Here is a 27,637-nt window from a genome sequence, read left to right as displayed (position 1 = left end):
CAAACCTCTCCGCCGGCACTGATGAGGGTGGTCTGCAGGAGGTCGCCGGCGCCCCAGGAAGCCTGGCTCTTCCAGACCAGATCAGTGGGAGGGTTGTGGGTTCCTCCACCAGATGCAGCCCAGACCTGCAGAGTTTGGGTCAGAGTTAATCACTGATTGGGTTCTGGTTTACCAGAACAATCAAGCAACCCATGAGGTGAACTCACAGTCACAGTGGCTCCGGCCTTGAGAGTAAACTTGCTGGGAAACTTGTAGATGATGGGATTGCTATTGCCAACTTGTCTCTTCAGCTGCCAGTTGCCCAGCAATTGGTCCTGAAGGACAGAAAGGTGAACAGGGAGAAAAATGTTTATTAGGCAGGTAAATTTATGTGACAGACACTTTGTATACTGAAAAGGGTGGCAGGCATTTGCATTCAGCCCCTCAAATGAAACCCTGTGCATCCACATGCCTTCCGAGTTCAACTAATTGGTGAGTTCAGCCATGTTTAATTTAATCTCTGCAGACAAATGTGAAAAAAATGGCCTATGAAAATGTCATCATTATTTGTTTTATAATTATGAACTGTATCACTCTACACTGAGCAGAAACTGTTTAAAACACCTTTCAAAATCATTGAAACCTTTAATTTATTTCTAAAAAGACACACAGGAAGCGTTTTCCAAGCACTCCCGGGGAGTGGTGCTCTAGTGGTTAGAGAGCAGAACATTTGCGTCCTGGAGAGGCCACAAGTACCCTGGTTCGAATCCCACAGCCTGCCACTCTGACGCCCCTGAATGCTCCCCGAGCGCCGCACAATGGCAGCCCACTGCTCCCTAAAGGATGGGTTAAATGCAGAGATAATTTCTCCATTGTGAACAAAGCTGGTTATTCATGAAACCTTAACTCAAAAAACACAATCTTGTCTCGTCTTGGAACGGATCAGACATCATGTATCACCTCTAACTGGATGTACTGCTACACCCCCAAGTACAGGTCCTTCTCAAAATATTAGCATATTGTGATAAAGTTCATTATTTTCCATAGTGTCATGATGAAAATTTAACATTCATATATTTTAGATTCATTGCACACTAACTGAAATATTTCAGGTATTTTATTGTCTTAATACCGATGATTTTGGCATACAGCTCATGAAAACCCAAAATTCCTATCACACAAAATTAGCATATCATTAAAAGGGTCTCTAAACGAGCTATGAACCTAATCATCTGAATCAACGAGTTAACTCTAAACACCTGCAAAAGATTCCTGAGGCCTTTAAAACTCCCAGCCTGGTTCATCACTCAAAACCCCAATCATGGGTAAGACTGCCGACCTGACTGCTGTCCAGAAGGCCACTATTGACACCCTCAAGCAAGAGGGTAAGACACAGAAAGACATTTCTGAACGAATAGGCTGTTCCCAGAGTGCTGTATCAAGGCACCTCAGTGGGAAGTCTGTGGGAAGGAAAAAGTGTGGCAGAAAACGCTGCACAACGAGAAGAGGTGACCGGACCCTGAGGAAGATTGTGGAGAAGGGCCGATTCCAGACCTTGGGGGACCTGCGGAAGCAGTGGACTGAGTCTGGAGTAGAAACATCCAGAGCCACCGTGCACAGGCGTGTGCAGGAAATGGGCTACAGGTGCCGCATTCCCCAGGTCAAGCCACTTTTGAACCCGAAACAGCGGCAGAAGCGCCTGACCTGGGCTACAGAGAAGCATCACTGGACTGTTGCTCAGTGGTCCAAAGTACTTTTTTCGGATGAAAGCAAATTCTGCATGTCATTCGGAAATCAAGGTGCCAGAGTCTGGAGGAAGACTGGGGAGAAGGAAATGCCAAAATGCCAGAAGTCCAGTGTCAAGTACCCACAGTCAGTGATGGTCTGGGGTGTCGTGTCAGCTGCTGGTGTTGGTCCACTGTGTTTTATCAAGGGCAGGGTCAATGCAGCTAGCTATCAGGAGATTTTGGAGCACTTCATGCTTCCATCTGCTGAAAAGCTTTATGGAGATGAAGATTTCATTTTTCAGCACGACCTGGCACCTGCTCACAGTGCCAAAACCACTGGTAAATGGTTTACTGACCATGGTATCACTGTGCTCAATTGGCCTGCCAACTCTCCTGACCTGAACCCCATAGAGAATCTGTGGGATATTGTGAAGAGAACGTTGAGAGACTCAAGACCCAACACTCTGGATGAGCTAAAGGCCGCTATCGAAGCATCCTGGGCCTCCATAAGACCTCAGCAGTGCCACAGGCTGATTGCCTCCATGCCACGCCGCATTGAAGCAGTCATTTCTGCCAAAGGATTCCTGACCAAGTATTGAGTGCATAACTGTACATGATTATTTGAAGGTTGACGTTTTTTGTATTAAAAACACTTTTCTTTTATTGGTCGGATGAAATATGCTAATTATGTGAGATAGGAATTTTGGGTTTTCATGAGCTGTATGCCAAAATCATCCGTATTAAGACAATAAAAGACCTGAAATATTTCAGTTAGTGTGCAATGAATCTAAAATATATGAATGTTAAATTTTCATCATGACATTATGGAAAATAATGAACTTTATCACAATATGCTAATATTTTGAGAAGGACCTGTATGAATACTTTTACTTTTTAGGACTTTATGGTCTGGATTTTCATCAACATACTTGAACACACAAACCCGGAGGAGAGGGAGCATAAAGCCCGCAGACAGTGATGTAAAAAGTTCCCAGTTTGGGAGGCAGCAGAGGAACAGTTACCTCGTCGGCCTTGTTGTTCAGACGGATGTACTTCCCCTCCAGGTCGACCTCGTCCACAGTAATGCGCCCGCTGGCAGAGGCCTGCTGACTGATCCGGGTCTTGGTGACGGTACCGCCCACCATGCTGGAGGTCTCGCTGTCATTGTCGTTGAGCCGGCGCTTCTTGCTGGCGCTGGACGAGTTACGGCTGCTGGAGGCTGCAGCGGCAGAGGAAAGGATCAGGCGGCTGCCGTGGCCCGAGCCGGATGACCGGGTCACCGTGACCTTTGTGGACGAAGGGCTGGGGGACAAGCGGAGCCTAGGGGGGACACAGGGATACCTTCAATATGCTGGGTCAGACAGTAAAACAAACAGTTTGGACTTTGCTACTTTTATTGATTCAACTGTTTCTGAACACTTTAGAAATGAAGCAGATCTCAGATTTTTTCACCTGCAAATATCTGAAACTCACTTCAAATTACATCAAATGAAACCTATATTAACAAACTCTATGCCACACTAACCAGTGCTTGGTATGAATGATTGTTTATGTTGATCTTATTTTCTAATGCTGTATTTAAGGTGTGAAAATACATAAAGACTTTCAATCATATTAACCTTCTTTAAATATGCAACCAGACGTTTCTATCAACAAAACCTCTTCAATGATTGAAAAAAAAAAAAAAAAAAGCAATGGTTGGATTCCTCAGTGATTTCTTCGGATCCAGACATGCTGAAAATGATCCACATACATACAAACATTCAGTTAAATCTTTTAATAAGTGATGCCGAAGCTTCTGTTAGCTCCTGGTTAGTGATCATGATTGAGTGCAGCTTGCAGTTTCTCTTTGCTGCATAAAAAAGGTTCGGTTCAACAGAACTCACTGGGCGGACCAGTCCAATGGGAAGGTCCAAAGAACTCAGCCAAGAAATAAGGAAGAGAATCTTAGATCTACACAAGTTGGTTAAGTCTTTAGAAGCCGTTTCCACCTAAAGATTCATTTATTCAAGCAACCATATGTTATTCAGATGTGGCGCCACCTTGACAAAGTTGGGAAGAAAACTGTCCCTCAGATGGAGGAAAACTGGTGAGGATGTTCAGGAAACATCAAGGATCAAGCCTGCCGTGAACTGAAAGATACTGGAGGAACACTTTTCCCTCACCATGGACTGAAATCACTTGAAAATCACTTGTTCCAGACTGAACAAACACATTCGAACTCCACTGAAATGTGCCGCTGAACCACGCAGACAAGCCAAGTTCCTTCTGAAGGTTTGATGCTCAGATGAGACAAACAGTTATTGGCCACTAGAAGAAGAAGTATGCTTGAAAGAGTTAAGGTGAGAATTTTAAGTCAAGTGTCAGGCATGATGGTGGTAGCATCATGCTTTGGGTCTGCTTCTCTGCCAGTGGTACTGATGAGTTGCACAAAGTGAAATCTTGGACACAGTCAGGCGCTCCAACGGGACAATGATCCCAAACAGGTTTTTATTGAAAACCCGGGTCTGTGCCAGGACACCAACTTGACTCGGTTCTGTCAAGAGGACTGACCATATATCCAGCTAGGATTTGAACCAGAGGGCTACAAAAGGTCTGGTCCTTAGTGGGGGACTATGTATACGTATGAACATTGAGTGGATGAGAGAAAAACCAATTGGTCTCTAAAGTACACTAAAACTTCCTTAAATCTGAACCATCTTAAAGAAGATTCTGTTTGTATTGGTTCTGAGACCTTTTCACTAAATATTTGGTCTTTAAGTGTCTTTCAGGTTCATGCAAATGCATATAAATCTGGCCCATCTGGGACCACGCTGAAGAAACTTCTAAGTCTGTAAAAGAGGACAAAATGAGTCCCTGCTGCAGGGAGTCTCAAACATGATAAATCTGCTGGTAATATGAAGGTTTAGTATAAACTAAGTTAGCTGGGTAAAACCACTATATTTATAGAGGATGAGGGTTTTATCCAGACTGCTGTGGAGATAAAAAAACATCTACACCCTTCTGGACATCATCTATCTAACACCATCCAACAATTTGTTCTTAGCATCCACCTATTTCTGCCAACATCCAATCCTTCTGTGGCTTGTTAGCATTCTAGCTTCTCCTCCAGCAGCTTTCTGGTTGTCCCACATTTTCATATTTAACTCAAACTTCGACTCACCTCTCCTCCTCTCCCTCCAGGAGCTTCCTGTAAGCACTGATCTCCATATCCAGTGCCAGCTTGATGTCCAGCAGCTCCTGGTACTCGTCCAGCTGCTGCTGCATCCGTGCTCGGATCTCTGCCATTTCTCTGTCTTTATCCTCCAAGCGACGCCTCATCAGGTCCCGCTCTCGCGCCAGAGACTCCTCCAGCTCCCGGGCTTTGGACTCGCTGGCCGTCAGCTGTTGCAAACACACAGAGATGATGTTCGGTCAGAGAAAAAAACGGCGACTGATGGATGCTTGGGTTCAGTAAGAGCACTAGGAGGAGGAGTGGGTACCTGTTTCTGCAGCTGAGTCAGCTGAGACGTCATGCCCTCCAGACGGACTCGGGTCTGCTGCAACTCTTCGTGAGCGGCTCCGACCATGTTGCTGTTTCTCTCCGCTGACTGACGGGCGTTGTCCAGCTGGAATATGGAGATGGAAACATAAGACAGCGACACAGTCTTTAATATAAAAACTTTCATTTATACCAGTCTTTGCTCAAGCACTGAAGTTGAGGTTTTTCATTTTATTTCATTGAACAAAGTTACTTTTATAATGTTTAGAATACTGAAAGAAATTGTAAATAAATATTTGACATCTTATTTACCGAAGAGTTTGTTTCTGCTCTTAATTCATGTTTTTTTCTGTTCTAATCTGCTTTAAATAATATTCTGAGCAATATAAACGTCTCACTTCCTCCAACCATCTGAGATGTAGATTTTTCCTCCAACAAAAAACAAAAAAATCTATTTCAGCAACACTTTTATTTGGAATTCAATTTCAGGCAGAAAAAAACTCTTCATTCAAATTCCTTATTACCAGAGCAGCAGTTGCGCTTGTTAGACTCATTTTTCTTGGGGATTCTGAATTAAGTAGGGCCGAACATTGCATCATCTAAAGGCTTTTTATTTTTCTTAAATCAAACTGCTGGACACCTGTAGGTGGCGACAGAGCTGTGCCTCCTACCTTGGAGTTGTAGGTCTTCTCCAGCTCCTCCTTGTAGATGTAAACCTGCTGCTCGTGCTGCGCCCTCAGATCACTCAGAGCATCGGACAGCATGCTTTCAAACTCCTGCTGCCTACCGCCGTCGATCTCTACGATCCGAGACTCGTGTCGACGCTTGGACTCGCGCAGCTCCTGCACGAAACAAGAGGCATTCAAACAGAGGCTGCTGAAGAACACCAGTCTAAAGAAATTCTAACTCATCTCCATTTATTATGCATTTTCAGCATTGAAACAACATTAATCCATCTTTCTGTAGAGACCTCTGTAGACATAATTGTATTGATCAGTCAACTGCTGTGCTGGAATTACTTTAGAGCTGCGGCAGAAAAATCTATAAGCAGATTATCATCAAATTTAAACGGAATCTTAGTCTACTTTTGATTGGCTGCTACCATAACCGACAAAAGATTAAAAGGTAATTATAGGAAGAAAGCATGAATCACAGCAACGAGTTTTTAGTGAAATCACTTGAAGGAAGGTGAAAAAAGTGCACCAGCAAAGCACCTCTGGAGGAGAAATGCAGAACCAGCCAGTAGTTTCTTAGAAGAAAATAAACACCCTGCAGAAAAGATGCAAACTGAAATAAAATACAGGTCCTTCTCAAAATATTAGCATATTGTGATAAAGTTCATTATTTTCCATAATGTCATGATGAAAATTTAACATTCATATATTTTAGATTCATTGCACACTAACTGAAATATTTCAGGTCTTTTATTGTCTTAATATGGATGATTTTGGCATACAGCTCATGAAAACCCAAAATTCCTATCTCACAAAATTAGCATATTTCATCCGACCAATAAAAGAAAAGTGTTTTTAATACAAAAAACGTCAACCTTCAAATAATCATGTACAGTTATGCACTCAATACTTGGTCGGGAATCCTTTGGCAGAAATGACTGCTTCAATGCGGCGTGGCATGGAGGCAATCAGCCTGTGGCACTGCTGAGGTCTTATGGAGGCCCAGGATGCTTCGATAGCGGCCTTTAGCTCATCCAGAGTGTTGGGTCTTGAGTCTCTCAACGTTCTCTTCACAATATCCCACAGATTCTCTATGGGGTTCAGGTCAGGAGAGTTGGCAGGCCAATTGAGCACAGTGATACCATGGTCAGTAAACCATTTACCAGTGGTTTTGGCACTGTGAGCAGGTGCCAGGTCGTGCTGAAAAATGAAATCTTCATCTCCATAAAGCTTTTCAGCAGATGGAAGCATGAAGTGCTCCAAAATCTCCTGATAGCTAGCTGCATTGACCCTGCCCTTGATAAAACACAGTGGACCAACACCAGCAGCTGACACGGCACCCCAGACCATCACTGACTGTGGGTACTTGACACTGGACTTCTGGCATTTTGTCATTTCCTTCTCCCCAGTCTTCCTCCAGACTCTGGCATCTTGATTTCCAAATGACATGCAGAATTTGCTTTCATCCAAAAAAAGTACTTTGGACCACTGAGCAACAGTCCAGTGCTGCTTCTCTGTAGCCCAGGTCAGGCGCTTCTGCCGCTGTTTCTGGTTCAAAGGTGGCTTGACCTGGGGAATGCGGCACCTGTAGCCCATTTCCTGCACACGCCTGTTTACGGTGGCTCTGGATGTTTCTACTCCAGACTCAGTCCACTGCTTCCGCAGGTCCCCCAAGGTCTGGAATCGGCCCTTCTCCACAATCTTCCTCAGGGTCCGGTCACCTCTTCTCGTTGTGCAGCGTTTTCTGCCACACTTTTTCCTTCCCACAGACTTCCCACTGAGGTGCCTTGATACAGCACTCTGGGAACAGCCTATTTGTTCAGAAATGTCTTTCTGTGTCTTACCCTCTTGCTTGAGGGTGTCAATAGTGGCCTTCTGGACAGCAGTCAGGTCGGCAGTCTTACCCATGATTGGGGTTTTGAGTGATGAACCAGGCTGGGAGTTTTAAAGGCCTCAGGAATCTTTTGCAGGTGTTTAGAGTTAACTCGTTGATTCAGATGATTAGGTTCATAGCTCGTTTAGAGACCCTTTTAATGATATGCTAATTTTGTGAGATAGGAATTTTGGGTTTTCATGAGCTGTATGCCAAAATCATCCGTATTAAGACAATAAAAGACCTGAAATATTTCAGTTAGTGTGCAATGAATCTAAAATATATGAATGTTAAATTTTCATCATGACATTATGGAAAATAATGAACTTTATCACAATATGCTAATATTTTGAGAAGGACCTGTAGAAATGTTGAGGTGAGGAGCACACACCTCGTTATAGACATTCTTCTGGAAGTCCAGCTCCTCCCTCAGGGTCTGCAGGCGGTTTTCTGCATCCACCCTCCTCAGCATCTCATCCTGCAGCTGCTTCTTCGTATCGCCCAAGTTAACGTCCAGCTGGAAAAGAGAAGGAGAGAGAAAAAGACATTTAGTTTAGTTTATGATATGCGCAACTGAACGCTGAACAGAAAAGATGCAGTTCCTCAATTTGGACAGTAGGTGGAGCACAGCCACAGCTCTGAGTTTGAAGGTAAGCTTCATTGATAAAACCTACAGCAGAAAATGCAACCATCTCTGTCTCGCCTCCACCACCTCATTCATAATCAGCCGCAGGGTTTTTATAGAAAATTACTTCTCTCAATGATGGTTTTCTGCATGAAGCAAGAAAACATGCATGCATGCAGAGATAATCACTTCAGATGTTAGGGAGTGCTGGCTGCATCTGTAACAGGTGGAAAACTGATGGTAAAAAACCTGAGCGACCCTGTGGGCGCATGAGGGTGACGTCAAGATTTCTTTTTTTCCTGCAGGCTTTTGGTCATAAAAGGAGCAGGAAAACTAAACCTGTGTGATTTAGAAGAATTGTGTTGATGCCAAGCTACAAAAACTACAAACCAGACTTCAGTCCAGAGATTTATATTTGCTTTAAGGCAGGAAATGCACCTTTCCTGACCACAGAAACCACATGAGGCCTTAGTTGGAATCAGACTGTTTTTACCTTGGCTAGCTGGCCCTTGAGGTCCTTCACCTCAGCCTCTAGGTTTCGTTTCTCCCCCAGGGCAGTGGTGTAGGCAGCATCTTTGGAGTTCAGCATGGCCTCGAGGTCCCTCAGCCGGAGCATGGCTGCCTCCAGGTCCGACTCCTTCTTAGTATTCCTGTGGAGACAGGAGCGATGGGATGTGGGCGTTAGTTTGCTGAATGTGTTCATCGTTCCACTGCTGGAGAAAATCTCAAATCCTTCAATACAAACCAGCTATTTTCATCCTTTTCTGTTACATCACAGCATTCTGACCTTTTTATTAAACAGCTTTGTAATCTGCGAACAAATGAAGCAGTATAAAAACTTTCTAACCCTTTATTTCGTATTTCAACTTTAATGGTAACTTTAAAATATTTAGAAACCCTGTATGATGTTGCAAATAAAGTTCTGTACTTGTACAACTGCATGTAAAGAACATTTCAGTGATTTATTTTCTTACATTAGAATAACCTGTTCAGACTGCTTTTACTGATGAATTAAAATGGAACCAAACATGAAACGGTGAATAAAGAAATATTTTAACCACACTTCCCACATGATATCGGCCCAAAGTATCAGGGTCACATAGCATGCAGAACAACAGACTCTGTGTAAGAACTACACATTACTGCACACTAATACAATACCTTAAAAATAAACAGGAAAATGGGACCAACTATAATCATCCTCAAATTATCAAACAATAACTATATATATATATGAATAAATATATTAGGTGGCATTAAATGAATAAATAGATGCAAAAAGAAACAAGTTTTGGTTACTAAAGCAAACTGAAAGCTGGAAGGAACTGTCCAATATGAACAAAGTCCACATGTAAATCAGTGAGAGCGGTAGATGATTATAGTTAACTCATTATTCATTATAGCTCAGAGATGTTATAGCTGCCCAAAGTTACAACCAGTGCAGTGTTTCCCCTCCATTACACAAGGGGGCAAACTGTAAAGAAAATGCCTCACATGCTGAAAATTACAAGACAAAAACATGCCTGTTTAAAGTGTGATGTCAGCACTCCACCCTCTGGGTGTGTTTCAAACGTCCCAGCTCATTTACATCCCCATCGCTGGTCTGCATCTGGACCAAACTGCATACAAATCAGGTCATTCCCACATTATCCTAAACTAATCCAGTTTCTATACTCCAAACAGAATCCAACAGAAATCTGAGGTCCAACAACTAAACTCCGTTAAATTAAACAAGGTATTGACATTTATTTTTACATATTTCCTAAATAAGCATTTAATAATTCAATAATAAAAGACTCAAAACTGTAACGACTAACCACATCCTGCTTCCTTAGTTTTTAATCAGTGAAACTAAGCACCACCACCGGACCAACTGGTACCAATCAGACCAGCAGCTGTCCCTGAACATCACTTAACACTTGGTCTTGTTGGAAAACATCCAAACTGAATAAGATCCCTCTGAGGTCCATCTCAAGCGATTTCACGTTTGTTGCACATGTGCTTGTCTGCACTGCCCCCCTCATTACATCTCTGCAATAATCAGTTTAGAGTGAAAGTTGAGGAAAAAAACGGATGAACCAGTGGAAAAAACAAAACGGTTCCAGCAGATGGAGACGAAGGAGGAGACAGAGGGAGGGGGTTGATGCAGAGCTCAGGAGGAAATGGGCTCGTTATTTCATTTGGCCCTGTGGGTTAGTCCTCATTGTCACTAATAACGACCATCTGCTGAGGGAGATGGCTTCCAGGCCGCTCACACAGACCTTACAGTGCTCTGGTTCACAGGCAGCTGCCATAAAACAGGACGAGAACAACAAATATACGTGTTCAATGAACAAGACTTTACCACGACAGCAGGTCATTCATTCAAAACTTCTGAATCAGCTTCTACAACGGTTGCAGTAAAAAACCATAATGTGTTGCTGCCTGATTATAACATGACTGCTGCAAGACTTGCATAAAAACTGTAATTAATGTGTAATGAAACAGTGACTGTAAAAACAACAGTTAAAAAGACCAAAGTCCAGCTGCTTAGGATAAAAGCATTAAGATTAACCATCGCAGCCACGAATTAACTCTGATGAGCCAACGCCTCATCTGTCACGCAAAAACAGCCCAGAGATCAATTCATGGGACACACAGGGGTCTGGACAGGTGGGTAGAAGCTCCGGTTCTGATCCGAACGTCAGCAAAACGTTTAGAAGAATGCAGTTTTGCTGGTAAAAGTGACTTTTACTAGTCAGGGTAGGAACCCCACTGTATGTGGAGCCACTGGTTTGTGTGTGTGTGTGTTGGTTCCCTCACTCAAACAGCACACCACTGAGAACAGCACAATACAAATCCTGAAGTTCTGGTTGGACCTTTTGGTTGGGTGTGCCAGCCCAGATCCGTGGAGCCAACCTGATCACCTCTGCTCACTTTGCCACAAATTTATTAAAAGTAAAAAAAAATAATGACATAATGGAAAAATATCACCAGTTAGAAGACTTAAAATAGTCGAAGGTATACAGGTCCATCTCAAAATATTAGCATATTGTGATTTAGTTCATTATTTTCCATAATGTCATGATGAAAATTTTACTTTCATATATTTTAGATTCATTGCACAATAACAGAAATATTTCAGGTCTTTCATTGTCTTAATACGGATGATTTTGGCATACAGCTCATGAAAACCCAAAATTCCTATCTCACAAAATTAGCATATCATTAAAAGGGTCTCTAAACGAGCTATGAACCTAATCATCTGAATCAACGAGTTAACTCTAAACACCTGCAAAAGATTCCTGAGGCCTTTAAAACTCCCAGCCTGGTTCATCACTCAAAACCCCAATCATGGGTAAGACTGCCGACCTGACTGCTGTCCAGAAGGCCACTATTGACACCCTCAAGCAAGAGGGTAAGACACAGAAAGAAATTTCTGAACGAATAGGCTGTTCCCAGAGTGCTGTATCAAGGCACCTCAGTGGGAAGTCTGTGGGAAGGAAAAAGTGTGGCAGAAAACGCTGCACAACGAGAAGAGGTGACCGGACCCTGAGGAAGATTGTGGAGAAGGGCCGATTCCAGACCTTGGGGGACCTGCGGAAGCAGTGGACTGAGTCTGGAGTAGAAACATCCAGAGCCACCGTGCACAGGCGTGTGCAGGAAATGGGCTACAGGTGCCGCATTCCCCAGGTCAAGCCACTTTTGAACCAGAAACAGCAGCAGAAGCGCCTGACCTGGGCTACAGAGAAGCAGCACTGGACTGTTGCCCAGTGGTCCAAAGTACTTTTTTCGGATGAAAGCAAATTCTGCATGTCATTCAGAAATCAAGGTGCCAGAGTCTGGAGGAAGACTGGGGAGAAGGAAATGCCAAAATGCCAGAAGTCCAGTGCCAAGTACCCACAGTCAGTGATGGTCTGGGCTTGCCGTGTCAGCTGCTGGTGTTGGTCTACTGTGTTTTATCAAGGGCAGGGTCAATGCAGCTAGCTATCAGGAGATTTTGGAGCACTTCATGCTTCCATCTGCTGAAAAGCTTTATGGAGATGAAGATTTCATTTTTCAGCACGACCTGGCACCTGCTCACAGTGCCAAAACCACTGGTAAATGGTTTACTGACCATGGTATCACTGTGCTCAATTGGCCTGCCAACTCTCCTGACCTGAACCCCATAGAGAATCTGTGGGATATTGTGAAGAGAACGTTGAGAGACTCAAGACCCAACACTCTGGATGAGCTAAAGGCCGCTATCGAAGCATCCTGGGCCTCCATAAGACCTCAGCAGTGTCACAGGCTGATTGCCTCCATGCCACGCCGCATTGAAGCAGTCATTTCTGGAAAAGGATTCCTGACCAAGTATTGAGTGCATAACTGTACATGATTATTTGAAGGTTGACGTTTTTTGTATTAAAAACACTTTTCTTTTATTGGTCGGATGAAATATGCTAATTTTGTGAGATAGGAATTTTGGGTTTTCATGAGCTGTATGCCAAAATCATCCGTATTAAGACAATAAAAGACCTGAAATATTTCAGTTAGTGTGCAATGAATCTAAAATATATGAATGTTAAATTTTCATCATTACATTATTGAAAATAATGAACTTTATCACAATATGCTAATATTTTGAGAAGGACCTGTAAACCGCTAACATTAAAAAAGCGGTGCTAAAAAGCAGCAGCTCTGACCTAAAACTTGAACAGCTTCTATGAAGGAACCCTCCACAGAACCATCAGCACCAGCCAGTGAAAATATCCCAGCCCGTGAATGGCTTGGCCAGCAGTCGGGTCAGAACCCGACTGCTGCCCAAGCCGTTCACCTCATAAGGACAATTTATGCTAAGGATGAACCGCTGTCACCATCTGGATTGTTGACTGGAATTTATCCTGAAACTGGAGGAACGTGGAGGAGAAGAGAGGACACATTCTGTCTGGTTCTGTCAATCCAACAACCCAAGTCTGATCAAAGAAATGAAACCAAATGAAAACAGAAACCAACAGTGTCCGATGGGATTCAGTACAATCATCCCTCCTGGGTTAGAGGATGTAACTGTTGAGAGCTTAGAGCCATCCAGATTGATAGTGGCTGATATTGAATTATGGTCCATCAACATTAGGAAAAAGCATTCTAAGATGAAATATCACCAAAGGTTCTTCAGAATGTTTCTGCAGCTGAAACTTTACATAAAGCAGAGAAGAAAGCCAAACTTTAAACACTGAAGCTCAGAGATCAGTACCTGTCTGATCTGCTTATCTGGACAGCTGGACGTGTTGCATGTCAGAAGAAGCAGTGCAGTCAGGGCCTTCCCTCTTCAGTAGAAATGAGCAGATGTGTAGAACAGATGTTCATGTATTAAAGCTTTCCTGTGAACATCGCTGGTGGCAGTCCAAATTAAATGCCTGCCTCACGGCACCCTGCATGTATGTTAGATTGACAACATGCACGGACACAGGATGGCCAGGTCTGGTCTCCAGGAGGAGGATCAGAGCCTTTACGATCCAGGTGTACCAGACCTTCAGATTCAGACTGTAAAAATTCCCTGAATTCCTGGCTAACTGTTGCCCGTCGTTTCCAACATATCCGCCGCAAGCGGCTTTCACAACGCACCCATCCGACGGAGCAGTAACCGAGGTCAACAAGACAACACAGCTGTAGTAAAAATGACCTATCGTGGAGGTCAGCTGCTTTGGTTGCAACCCTCGGTGCTCGCAGGATCTGGGAGGTGTGACAACTCGTTTTACCGCTGCTGTTTTTCTTGTTGAGCATTTTAAACTCGCCACAATCATCGTTAACAAACTGTAGAGTTAAGGGGGTAAAATCTGACTTGTACAATATGAAACAGGCAGGGAGAAGCTGGATTTATGATGTGTGTATATTTATAACTTGAAATAAATTCTAGCTGAAAGAATGAAGCTTTTTGATTAGACGTTACAGCTTTAAAGAGTCCGATTCTGCAGCAGATCATGGCTACGCTGTTCTGCTGCAGTGACATTTATTGGTTCTAATGGGCCCCAGTCAATTCCCTCCTGCTGTTCCTTCAGTGGTTTTACAGTTATGGGAAAACTAAAGTACAACTTGTTTGTTTCTACGGTTGAATGCATCAGGGGAATCACAACATAATCTGGTTTTAACCAGGTTCTAAAATGAATTACGTGTACTCTCAAGTGTACAACAGGTTTCACGCTGGTATTTCCCAACGATGGAGCTAAAATAGAAAATTTGTACACCCCTTGATCCAACAGCCTGCAGAATCACTTTTAGCAACAATACATTCAAGTAGATATTCTCTCTGATTCCTTCGGTCTTTCACATTGTTCTAAACTAATTTTGCCCCAATATCTTCGTTCCACTGCTTGCATGACCCAGTTGGACAAAGCTTTAACCTTTGACACTCAAACACTAGTTTAGGGTTCATGGTCGACTCAATGACTGCAAGGTGCCCCGTTCAGCCCACATCATCAGCCCTCCACCCCCATGCTGGACACCAGGTATAAGGAGTTGGTGTTTAAATGCTGCTTTTATTTTTCCTCCAAACATGCTGCTATGCATGAAGGTCAACATCTCTGCTTTGGTCTCATCTGTCCAAAGAACAGTCTTCATTCAGATGCAGCTTTGCAAACCTAAATCCTGCTGCCATAAGAGGTTTTCTCCTACAACCACTCCAAACAAGCCATAGTTCTTCATTATTTTTCTAATTGACTAATTGATCAGGAACTTTAACCTCCTAACTGATGCCCGTTGAGTCCGAGATGAAGCTAGTCATTTCTCTGAACAGTGCACCCTCTGAACTTAGGGTGACTTTGCTGGGACGTCGTTTCCTGGAAAGATTGGCAGCTTTCTAAATATTTTCCACTTTTGAATAATTTGTCTTTAAAATGATGAACTTCAGATGGTTTGGAATCGGTCAAATAAACCCTTCCCAGAATTAAAGCTTCTCTTAGGTCGTTGCTGATGTCTTTCAGTCCTGACATTGTGTTAACATAAACCTCTATCCCTCAGAGCAGCAAACTGCCAAAACTCCTGGTGTAATAGAGGTCACTTAATTAATCCATTCAATAGGTAACACTTTCCTGCTTACGCATGCATTTAAACACACCCTACTGTCCCTTTTTGGCTTCATTTTTGACTGTATAATGTCAACACAAAGAAACTTATCAATTCAACTGGAAACAGCTTAAACTGAGTGATTTTGCTCTAAAAAATAAAAATTAATATTGAAATGTTGTGTTTTTACATTTCTTTTGGCACTTTTTACCTGAGGATGTGCAGCACTTTGTTTCTTAGTGTAAATCTGCTCATAAAGGAATAGATTTGACTTAAATAATACCCACAACGTGCTTTAAAGTGACAGCAGTTTAGCTTTTCTGTGTTCCCTCGTGTCCGCTGTGTCCAGGATGCTGTTGCTGGATTTAAGCCACAAACACTTCGAGGGCGCCTTTAGGCAAAAACTGAGACATTAAATCCTTGGCTGTGTTTTGTACTTCACTGTGTAATGATGTGGGCGGTTTGACAGCAGTACCTTCAGATTAACTGCATCTGTGCATTAGATAAAAGCTTAAATTGGTGTGATGAAATGTTTATGGTGGAAGAGATAAATGCAGGTATGAGCTTCTATGTGCAATTCAGATGATCCAGAGTCAAAGCTTTTTATTCAGACATGTTTCAATGATAGAATCCAGTAAATAACCCGAGTTTTTGTTTATGTTTCGCTCTATTAAAGCTTTAAAGCATTGAAAGTTGTCACGGTGTGTGGAGCCACTCTGCAGCCTTTTTCAAACAATCTCACAATCAATGTAACCATTGCAACCAGCAGGAGCCAAACCAATATGGTATTAAACCAACAGATGAGCAAACACATGCAGACTACGTTCCAGTTCAGACTGCATGAATAAGTGAAGAAATACAAGCCTGTTTGATCAAGACACAAAGACTGTTGCACAAAAAACAAGGCAGCAGAGCAGTCCAAGTGTGCAAACTAATGGAGACCTTTGTGCAGAAGGGGGAGGCTTCCAAATGTATTATCCTGCACCCAGAGGTCAGGAATCACTAACAGAAACAAACAGGAGGGGTTTTTCTGTTCTAATAAAAGCTTTTTGGACATTTTCACAGCACAGGCTTCATGAGGAAGGTGAAATTGGTTTATAAAGAAGGACTGCATAACAAAAATGGAAAAAGGGCAGACAAAGAGATGGGGAGGGGGAACTGAGAAATCTGAGGAGAAGAGGAGGGAGTGATGAAGGGGGAGGAGGAATGCTTTGGCTGGGCTCCCGGGCACCAGGATGACTCACAGCTATATCTTTGTCCATCCCAGTAACAAGAAACAAACTCCGCCTCACCGACTGGAAGACGGGGGAAAAAATCCTGCTCACTCCAGCCCTGTTTTGCTATGCTGTTGCTGTGGTAACCAAGGCCTTGGTCATCAGCCGCGGTAGCTTACGTGGCTGTGGATGCAGCGGATGAAAAAACACACACACACACACACACACACACACACACCTCTGAGCAACTCTGAAGGAATTCAAAAGATCAGAGCAGCAACAAAGATCGAGGAAACAAAGAAAATCTCAGCTGTAGAGTTTCTTTCTCATCTTGGATGTCTCAGAGGAAAGCCAAATATACCAGCCTGTCCAGGCTCATCGTCTGACCTTTGCACTATATTCACCAAATCTTTGGTTTTTTGCTGCTACGCACAACAAATCTGCTCAGTCTGCTACCGTCCCTCCTGCTCTGATTCAACTACTGGCTCTAAAGAAACTTCTCAGCATTAATGATCCAGCTTGTCTGAATAAAACACATTTCTTTACAAACATTTCCAACATCTTTAGATTATCATTTCTCCACCTTTGGGGAAAAAAAAGATTTAAACTTTTAAAAGCACTAAAATCTTCCATCATATAGTTCCTGTGGGTTAAAATAGCTTTAATAAGACAAAGTTCTGAATGTAATCTAGTTGCTCGCTTATTTCTTACTAAGTCAATTATAATTCTAGATTTCTATTAATGATAAAAATGTAATCTTGGACGTCCTTTTTACTTTCTACAATGTTATTTTGAATTTAGTGGGCGTTTAATTCATAATCAGCTTTAGTCTTCCACCACTGTGTGCATGGAATAACGTTTAAACCATCAAACATTTTATCACTGCTGGTCCAACAGAACCACCTGGGTTCCTTCGCTCGCCACATGCATCAGTGAATCAAATATCAGATCGGTGTTAATCTCTGGAATTAGCAAAATTATGATAACATTATTCATGATAATTGCGGTATTATTGATGAACACTTTGCAGACACTCGTCTTAGTTTACCATTGTATAAAATGTCCCCAGCAGTCTCTCCATGAGCCTTAGCATCTCAGCTAGTAAGAACATTCATCAGGGCCAAACCCTGAACACCTGAAATATGTCTTCACAAAAATGACAACCTCTAATACTGAGTTATTGTTAATACTAATGTTGGGATGATGGTTCATATCTTCTGCAGCTCTAATTATATTATTTCACTGGCAGCAATGTAATTTTTAATAAAAAAATAGCACCACCATTCCTTCAGATGTTTGATTTGGTGGTCATCTAACCTCCCCAGGCTGTAAACCAAGGGAAATCCTGCTGCTGCAAACGGAGTTGGAAAAGACAAATGTTTTATCCCCCCCACCCCCACACGCATATAACGCCTTGGTCTTAACCCTCCCACATTCATCTGAGTGACCACTCAGCCATTAAAAAGACCTTGCACCCTTCATCTGGCTGCCTCGTGTGGGAGGGTGCTTCCCCATGACTCATTCCTCAAACACTGGGCAGATGGGAAAATGGACCGGGCTCTCCCTGAGCCCCAGAAGGTCGACGTTTCCTCTGCCCACAGTCCGTGTAAATACTGCAGCCTTTCACAAAGCAGCTCTATGTGAGGAACCCTACAGGGAAGGGGTGACTCAGAGGAAGGTTGGTGAATAATGGGGTTTCTATAAACAAACACAGGGACCCTGGAATAGAACGAGGAAATGAAATCGATTAAAGGCCAACAGAATAAAAACAGCAGAGCTGAGAGGCTGCAAGAAATGAGCCTGTTCAAAACTGAATAAAAAGCTAACTCCGACTGCACTGTTCAATTGTTAGGATTAATAGGAATGTATGAACCTGACTGTTGTGAAGTGCCTTGAGACGACATGTGTTGTGAATTGGTGCTACATAAATAAAACTGAATTGAATTGAAAATGTATACCAAAATATTAGCCATGCTTGTTTTCATGCAGCCATAAAAATATCCTAAGTTGTTTATAGGCAGAACAATGAAGAGGAAAAATGCTGCTAAATGGGATTGGAGCCTGTAGGTCCAAAAGAACCGGGTTAATCATTTCAGGGTACCTCAGTAAGAATAAGCTGTTCTAAAACAACTATGTCCATCATAAATAATATTTATTGAAAGAGTTATGAGAGGTACAACAAACTGGATATCAATCCAAACCGAAGACAAATGTTCCTCTTTGTTTTACAGACCTTCACCCATTTCAGGGTCTGTAACCTCATCTGCTTCTCCAAGTGTTCATCATGTGGTGTTTGAACTGCTCTGTTGCTTCATGAGACCTCCAGAGAGAAGATCCAATCTTGTTTTAATTTGGCTGACAACTTTCTGTAGGCAGCAATAAATGCACTGAATAAGTACTAAGACAGCTGAGATAACTGGTGTTGTAAGTATTTAACAATACTGACTGTTGTATTTGGACAACAGTGACTCAGTCGGGTCCACTCCTCCCTGCCTGCTGATAGGCTAAGAATCTCAACCAATCAATGCTTAGAATAGTTTAAACTGAAGAGGTGTAGAGCCGCATGTCTGGGACTACATTTCCACCCTTTCCCCATTAATCCATGCAAGCCTTAGACTTTTGATTTGTTTTTGGCTTTAAACACCTAACTGCTTTGTTGTCTCGTGAGACCCATTTTCTTGAGCTTATTTTCTATATTTTCAAATCGATCTTGCTCTATTAGGGGTCAAATATCTTCTGTTCTAATACGGAGGACCCTAGAAGAGTCTCCCCACCTCTTTTTGTGATGTAAAAATGAAATGATGAATGATTAGTTAAAAACGTTTTTCCCACCATGAATGTGAAATATTCTGTAAAAGTAAAAACAGACCAAATATTTCAGGAAGTAAATGTGAGAAATAAAAAAGATGCACATATTTTGGTTTAAATTTAGCCTTCAGTCTCAATGAGTTTTACCTGCCAATTACAGTGAATCGCATTGAGCTGACATCTGCTCATGTGCAGCCTCTAGGTAAAGCTACAGTGAATTTATACAGATTTACAGATGCTGACATGGACATGGTAACTGAATCTGTAGAGCAGCTGTGATAAGCTGCAGTTTATGGATGACATCAAGATTCATGCATATGTAAATATTTCCATCATTATAATCAGGTTCATCGTGAACACAGAATATAGTTACATTTTGTGATTAATCTCCTGTGAAAGTCTTCTACTGCCATTTCTGGTGTGGAGCAGTTTTATTTCTTTAGTGGCGACTCCTACTGTTTGGAAAGAGAACTGCGACAAATGGGACAAAGACTACATTTAAAGTGTTTTTAGGACCTAATCAGTCCATCAGGTTGACTAACTATTATTCCTGCAGAAACACCTCATTGTATGGCTTGTGGGGTAAATGCTGTGTGCATTTTCATGTGTACTGTTAAAATGTTCAACAAGTTCTTCCTCCATTATTTATGATATTCTTTGAAAGATTCAGAGTAAAGCCAGTTTCCCATTTTAACAATCAAAATACTTTTAGCATCCTGTAAAAGTCACAGAGTTCAAATTATTGGGATGCTTTGTTCTAAAGCTAACTTATATTTGAATGTTTATAATGTGGAAAATGGTTTTTTCAGTGTACTGCTGAGTCCCTGAACAGCTGATTAGCATGGCGTCTGCGGCAGGAAAGATTATTCATTTTCCACTGCACAGGAATTATAAACAATTATTCTTAATTTCCACACGTTCTCTTGAATAACTCATTTATTGTATCGTTGAATCGGACTGGATTAAGGTTGGATGCTGAATTTCCTGTTCATGTATCTTTAGTCGGGTCATTGGCAGGGTCCAGATATGTATCATATCAGCTCCAACACAGAAATACCCGATAATAGAGGTCAAACATCCAGGATGTTTGAGCTTCTTTATTCTTTCCTTTACTTTAAATGATTGTATTTCAGCTGAATGGAACACGACATTATAAGTGGAAAAAAAGGCAGCTTGTCGTGATCTTATATGTTTTACTTCACAAAACACTGGCACTTCACTTATACCCTGCCCAGAATTATGTGTTCATTTGAACAGCCTGGGGAATAGCCCACAGAAATATGCAGAATGGGCACATGCAGAGGATTAGTTTCTCCACATGCTGGAAGTGATGCGGAAGCCGTTAGCAGGACTGGAAAACAAACAAAAGCCTGCAGCTTCCAGCCAGTGTTTAAGGGCTTCTCACAAAGATGGCCACTCTAAAACAAACGTTCCAGGATGGCAGATGACCGTTTTCTGGGTCTCCTCTGAGACAAAGAGCACAATGAGAGGGATTGTTCGTGATTGTCATGAGTAGTATTTGCCAGGGGCCACCAGTACGGCGCCACATGTGGCGGCAGTGGAGAACACAGCTCTCTGTGTTGGCAGTAAAACTGGGACAGATGCCGACCGTGTCCGATATGTTGCAGAGAGCCGGCTTGCAGGAGGCACGCGTGATTTGGTCCAGACTGAAACAAACTTCATGTAGTAAAAAGATTCATTCGTCCTTGAAGAATGAAGACCTGTCCACACCCACAGTTAACGCCTGGAATTGTGTCAGTATTTACATAAAACATGAACTGTCCCTTCCCTTCCCTGCCAGATAGTCTGATGACTCAGAGTGAGTCAGACTGCCTCTGATTTTATATCTATGCAGATTTTAAATATCTTTTTACATTTTCACCATGGTTTTATTTGTTGTGTTATTGTTTTTATCTGTGTAACCATGAACTAAACTCAACTTAATAAAGCCTGATTGGTTAACAGACTCTTCACAGGAAGATCTTTTGAAATAAAAGTTTTGCAACTTTACTTGATAAAGATAAGGAATGTTAGTAAAAAGAAGAGATAAGAACTTGTTAATGTTTGCAGGGAAGTCTACAGCACCTTGTAAACGTATTAATACACACTGAATACAGACATCAGAAAGCTGTGCCGTGAAGTATTCAGCCTTCGGGTCCGAGGGCTCGGGCAGCTTTGCATATAAAGCCATTGTAGGGTTTGACCTTTGTATAGTAGCTGAAGCTCAGTCAGATTGGAACGAAGGGGTCTGATCAGTTTTTTGGCTCGCCACAGATTCTTAACTGGAATTAGGTCTGAACTTTGTCTAGGACATTCCAACATGTGAATATTCCTTGATCTACATAACACTATAGTAGCTCTACTATTAAAGCTGCAGGTGTGGAGTCGTCATTCTGCTGAAAGGTTAACCTCAAGGGTATTAGAGTAAAAGAGGCTAAACACAGATGCACACCACACTTTTCAGATTTTTCATTTGTTAAAAAGCTTAGAAAAGAAAGTGTTATTTTGTTCAAAAATATGAACTTCTCAGTGTTGATCTTTTACATAAAATCCCACTAAATTACACAGAGCTTTGCAAACGAAAAAGACCTGAAATGACTTCATTTTAAACATCCTGCTCAGTCCTGAAAAACGTCTGCACTTCTAATGAAAGACAACTTTTAGCATCCTCTGAGGCAGCAGCCTTGATCAAAGCTGGAATCGTTTTTAATAACAGGTTGAGCTGCATTGTTTGGAAACTTTCTGTTTGAGTAAACAGGAATATCTGACTTTGAGAGGTGCAAGGTTACTGTAAGTGCTTCAGTTGGAACTTCATATTACTCTGAATCAGAACTGCTTTTAATCCCAAGAAACTGCCAGATCCAGTGCCACCCTCGTTTAGGCTCCACGTAGTAACAGATTGTTGTTTTGAGCCTCTCGTCAAAGATGGCTGCACCTTTTCCAGGAGCTTTAAAAAAAAAAAAAGCCAGAAAGCTGAGATGAGCGAATAATTAAACCCATGTGGAGCTTATGAAGCTTAAGATTTCAGGATCTTTGGCTGCAGCCGCTTCATAAATGTGGAAAAAGAAGAATTTCATACTTGGAGCTCAATCAAGTTGTGGTTGAGAGAGAAGACTGGTGGCTGGGCGTTCACATGCAAGGCCACAACCAACTGGCATTGAACACTGACACACAGGAAATACTGGAAGCACGGGAGAGCTCGGTGCTGAGAAGCCTAACCTGCAGTCCACAGGATACAGGGGGACAGAAAGAGCTTCACAGTTGGAGTAAAACATGGACTCTGCAGGATAATTCACACAGCGTCAGGTGAGCTGTAAAATGCTAAAGAAATGTTCCTTTATCAACTTCAACAAGTATCCTGTAATTGTCTTCTCTTGCCAACCACACCCAAACGGTTACGAGTAAAACTAACATTTTTCCACACGATCTGCCAGATGTGGCTATAAAAAAACCAAATGAACCAACAATGGTTAAGATGCCTCAAACAATGAAACTACAAAGATATGAACCATTCAGATGTGAAACGACAACAATCAGCCTCCAAATAAATGCAGAAGTTTTGCATTATAAAAAGGAACCACATCAAAACGGTCAAAGCTGGATCTATATCTGAGTTTCTTCTGGTTCTCATTCCAAACACACAAAAGCAACAGTTAATGCTGAACACAAAGATGCTGAAAGCTGGCAGAACACCCTGCTTGGATTATCCAAACTGCTCCACTCATCCGTTATGTTGCACAAAGCGAGCTTCAGCAGATCAGGACACTGAAACATGTTGCATGTCTAACCAAGTTGGAACATCTGAGGCCCCAAATAGGAGGCATGGAGAGGAACAGAGTAAAAGATCCAAAGAAGATGGAAGTTCTTTGGGAGAAAGGCGGGGGGAGACCAACCATCTTAAATCAATTTACCCCGTCCTTGAGCGAGTGACTCATCGAGAGCTTGGCCGGCTGTGAAATGGAAACTCCATTTCTGTAAACTCTACAAACACACACCAGCAGTACAGCAGGCTGCCAAAAGCTCTGATCAGTACCAAGTTCCGCTCTGCTGCAGGCCCGCTCTGTCATTACTCGCACACCAGTGGGGCCAACATGGACGCTCTCCATCCAGCACATTTACGGGCCTGCCACATGTGGCTTCTGTTAGAGACTGAACCCACAAAGAGCCTTCGGAACAGCCAGGTTCTCATCACCACAAACTGAACAGGATAGACTTTTATTTCAACTGTTGAGTCTGGTACACATGTAGGAGAACAAAGAACCTCAGCACCTAGCACTGCATTTAAGAAATCCTGATTTCTAGACCTCATCTTGAGGTCTGGACTTTGACTAGGCCATTCCAACACATTTAAATGTTCCCCCTTAAACCACTGAAGTGTTGATATAGCAGTATGCTTTGGGTCATTGTCCTGCTGGAAGGTGAACCTCCATCCCCATCTCAGATCAGAGGCAGACTGACAGGTTTAGCTCCAGAATATCTGGAACTCTGCAGCTCCTCTAGGGTAACCTTTGGTCTCTGTGCTGCCTCTCTGATTAATACCCTCCTTACTCGGTCTGTGAGTTCTGGTGGGCGGCTCTCTCCTGCCAGGTTTGTTTTGGTACCATGTGCTTTCCATTTGAAGATGATTGATTTGATGGAGCTCCAGGGGAACATAAAAAAATCCGGTTATTTTTTTATAACCCCACCCTGACTTATACCTGACCTGTTTGGAGAACTTCTTGGTCTTCATGGTGTGATTCCTCTTGATTAGTGGTGCTGCAGCCTCTGGGGCCTCGCAGAAAAAAAGTGTTTATACTGAGATCATGTGACACAGATTGAACACAGGTGGACTTTATTCCACTAATTATGGGACTTTTGAAGGGAATTGGTGGCACCAGAACTTTTTATGGGCTTCATGGTGGCAAAGGGGGGTGTTTTCTTTTTTTTAAATTATATCTATTGGGTTGGAATGTAACAAAACTGGTAAAAAGCCAAGGGGGGCAAATACGTTTACTGTAGTTACAGATGGGACTCATGAACGAGGTCCTAGACACAAGCGCCTAAAATGAGCTTCTTCTGTAGGATGGCTAAGCTTGCAGATGAGACGAGAAGGTCCGCATCTTCACAGACTGAGATGCTAACCCATACAATTAAAATGACTCTACACTGGAGGTTCTGGTGTTTGAATAAGATGTTTTCTGGTTCATCCCACTAAGAGAAGATTCCCCTCAAGACCCACAACTTGTTGACACTACATCTCTACAAAATACCTTGGTATTCCCCATTAGGAGCTGCAGTGTGTGACTGGGGAGAGGAATCTTTGGGTTTCCTTCCTGAGTTGTTGGCTCCAAGCACCCATCTCAAGGAAGGAAGTTTATATGCCCGGATCCAATATTTTTTTATAGTTTTTACAGGTAGTTCCCAATTAGCTTCATGCCTTCATGTTTCTTCTCATGGATTCCAGTTTCATTGTATGAACAAAAGGCTGCTTGATCGGACCTGATGTTCTGTTTTCCAGGTCAGCTCACTGCACTATACAGCATGCTATGTATGTCTCTTTTTAATAAGGCAATAAAACCAGGAAATGTCCCTAAAACTGAAAACTGTCTGCAGCACTGAGCAACTCTGAGATAATCCAGCTATGAATCATTTTTCTCATATGGTGCCTCGTATAGAAGGTATTTTCTGGCACCCCCGAGCATCTTCAGTGCTGATAGAGCTCTGTGATTCAGTTTACATGACTCCCAGACAAAAGACTGCTCTCTGAGCTCACATCTTCCATGTCATGACTCACTTTGACAGACAATTGTCCGCTGACACAATCAAAGCTGAGATCATCATAAGAGAACAAAGGGTTCTCCCCCGGAGGCCGAAGGGAAACGGAGGAGAAATGTGATCAAATGACAAGAAAAGACGATGAAATATGCAGCTGGGGGCAGATTGCTGCCTGCTTCGGCTCGGTAATCTAAAGACTTATTTATCGTTTAGGAAGCTGATAACTGTAGAAAGGACACATCTGAGAAAAAAAATATATTATCAAATGACCCAGTGCCATGGTTCTGACACTAATCAATGATCACCATCATGACATAGTGGGACACCATCATGTGATGGTGCAACCATTACAGTTATTAGTTCCACCAGTGCTCTTCCTGAAATCTCAGCTCATTATGCCTGCTGTGAAGAAAGCCGTACGGAAGCAATGATCCCTGGAGGATAAATGCAGCGGAGAGACGCTTTGTGATGGCTGCAGGCACAATGTAATGGTGATGCAGTCAATTATGAGTCAAGTGGTCAGACATGCAGCTTCAGTAGGAGTCCAGTTCTTTCAGAGCATGTCACAGTCCTCATTTCTTAATTATTCAACAGTTTTAATGATTTTTTAAAATTAAAAACATTTAAAAACAGAAACAACATAACATCTTGTTATTTAGGGCAAAAAAATTATTCACATTGAAGAGCATTCAAGCACTCTGTCTAGTGGGTGAAGTTGAATTTTTCAGACATTAAATTCAAATATTTGAGGTTTCTAATGAATCATGTGAATTTCATTTCTTATTCAGTGGAAAGCTTGAGGCTGTTCTAACCGAACACAAAACATTTGTTTTTATTTAATAAATATAAAGAACTGGAGCAATGCTTCTCTATAATTATATAATATATCATTTAAAGTCTATCAGTGTTTTCCATAAGGCTGCTGCCTGTTTCAATAGTTTTGTGTTCAGAAATTCTTGTTCGTCGTCTCCAGGCAGAGTTGGATCAACTCTGGCATTTTTCCTGTTTGAAAACTGACTGTAAAACTAAATGGTATTATAAGTTCATATATACTATTTTAATCAGCGAATCATTTAGATTTGTAGTAATGAGCATTTTCTTCATAACCTCAGGAGATTCCAACTGACCTGGTGATGACCGTCAGGTTTAAAGCTTCGGTCACAGCAGCAGAAGGTCGGTCTGATATGGTCACCAATCACTATTGATCCTCATTTAGGAATAACAGATCAATTAAAAGACAGACGTAGTTGAAAAAGGTTTGCAGTGTTCCTGATGAAAATCATGAAGCTTTCTCCAGTTCATAAAAAAATTTTTTTAATTAAAAACCTTTGGGACAGTTTTTCAATTAAAAAACAATATTGGCAACAATCACATTGTAAGTTTTGGGGATGTCCGAAAAGTTAAATTAATCAATCATAGTTACATTTGCACATTATTTCTGTTAGAGCAGAAAACATTTGCAAACTGCTGGATCTATTTTGTGTGCTGCAGGAAATACTGGTGCTGGTAGTTTTGATGGTGAGGGGTAGTGGATCGATCCAGAACAAAAGTCCCAACTGATCCCTACACTTCACCATTTTTTATCATCATCTTTATATTCTTCAATTATCAATGTCAAATCTGTGCATTTATAGCTAAAAGCCAAATTAGAAACATTTATGAGAATCCAAGATTCAAGCCAAAAGAATCCAATAAATATACCCAGAATTTAAAAAAAACAGAAGCGTTTCCATCCTTTTAGAGCTGCTGCTGCGTCAAGCAAAGTTTCATCCTGCTGACGTCAGCTGGATCTGCTCCAGTCATCAGGTAGTCAGACGTTCTCCAAATAGCTGAGGGCCAAACTGTTCAATGATGTCTCCATAGTACCAAAAACAAACCATGGCATAAGCAAACTAAGCTTGGGGCCACAGAAACACCAGGGGCCTCCCATAAATGCTTGAATTTTAACACAGACTGTAGATCTAAAGTTTTATATTTGTTCGCTAAAAATGGGAATCATTTTAAATTTGATTTGATGGTTTCAGCAAAGATTAAATAAAGAATTGTGAATTAATTCAAAATTCAAGATTTAAAGAAGTGGGCCAGTTTGTAAAAGTGTTAAAAATAATCATCATTGATCACTGTGTTACCATAGTTACAGTCTAAAGCTTCCAGGTTAATCTCTTCTTCATGTTTGAGTTTCGGTTATCAGTGATCCCTCTAAGCCAGTTAACCTTGGCCCCTTCCACCCGATTCCACCGAATCTGTATTAATACCCCGTCATTGGTGCTGATGGTCTTAACACAGAGAGGAGCCCTGAGTCAAGTTCTGCTTAAGACCCAATCACACTTGGGCCAGGCTGACCAGCTGATGTGAAGAAGAGCACATTTTCCTTTTCTAAATTTTTGGACAGAGACATTTGATCTCTGCAGCTTTAATGAATCCTCCTGATGTCCTTCAAAGGCCCGGCAGTAACAGCACAGTTGTTTAATGTTTTACCTCT

At 42.0% G+C, this 27,637-nt stretch overlaps 1 protein-coding gene across 2 annotated transcripts in view; it reads right to left on the bottom strand.

Annotated features, from left to right (window-relative positions):
* Nucleotides 1-27,637, bottom strand: part of LOC124865335 (lamin-A-like) — a 46,128-nt gene that overhangs the window by 4,862 nt on the left and 13,629 nt on the right. For both annotated transcript variants that reach the window (XM_047360338.1, XM_047360337.1), the window contains exons 3-10: nucleotides 8,853-9,009; nucleotides 8,126-8,251; nucleotides 5,859-6,029; nucleotides 5,189-5,314; nucleotides 4,870-5,090; nucleotides 2,729-3,026; nucleotides 207-314; nucleotides 6-125 (exon numbers count right to left, since the gene is read on the bottom strand). In XM_047360338.1, coding sequence (XP_047216294.1) covers nucleotides 6-125; nucleotides 207-314; nucleotides 2,729-3,026; nucleotides 4,870-5,090; nucleotides 5,189-5,314; nucleotides 5,859-6,029; nucleotides 8,126-8,251; nucleotides 8,853-9,009 — 1,327 coding nt within the window. The remainder of the gene's footprint in view (nucleotides 1-5; nucleotides 126-206; nucleotides 315-2,728; nucleotides 3,027-4,869; nucleotides 5,091-5,188; nucleotides 5,315-5,858; nucleotides 6,030-8,125; nucleotides 8,252-8,852; nucleotides 9,010-27,637) is intronic.

Source organism: Girardinichthys multiradiatus, chromosome 3, assembly GCF_021462225.1.
Source record: "Girardinichthys multiradiatus isolate DD_20200921_A chromosome 3, DD_fGirMul_XY1, whole genome shotgun sequence".
Lineage (NCBI taxonomy): Eukaryota > Metazoa > Chordata > Actinopteri > Cyprinodontiformes > Goodeidae > Girardinichthys > Girardinichthys multiradiatus.
This window is presented reverse-complemented; position numbering and strand designations above follow the sequence as displayed.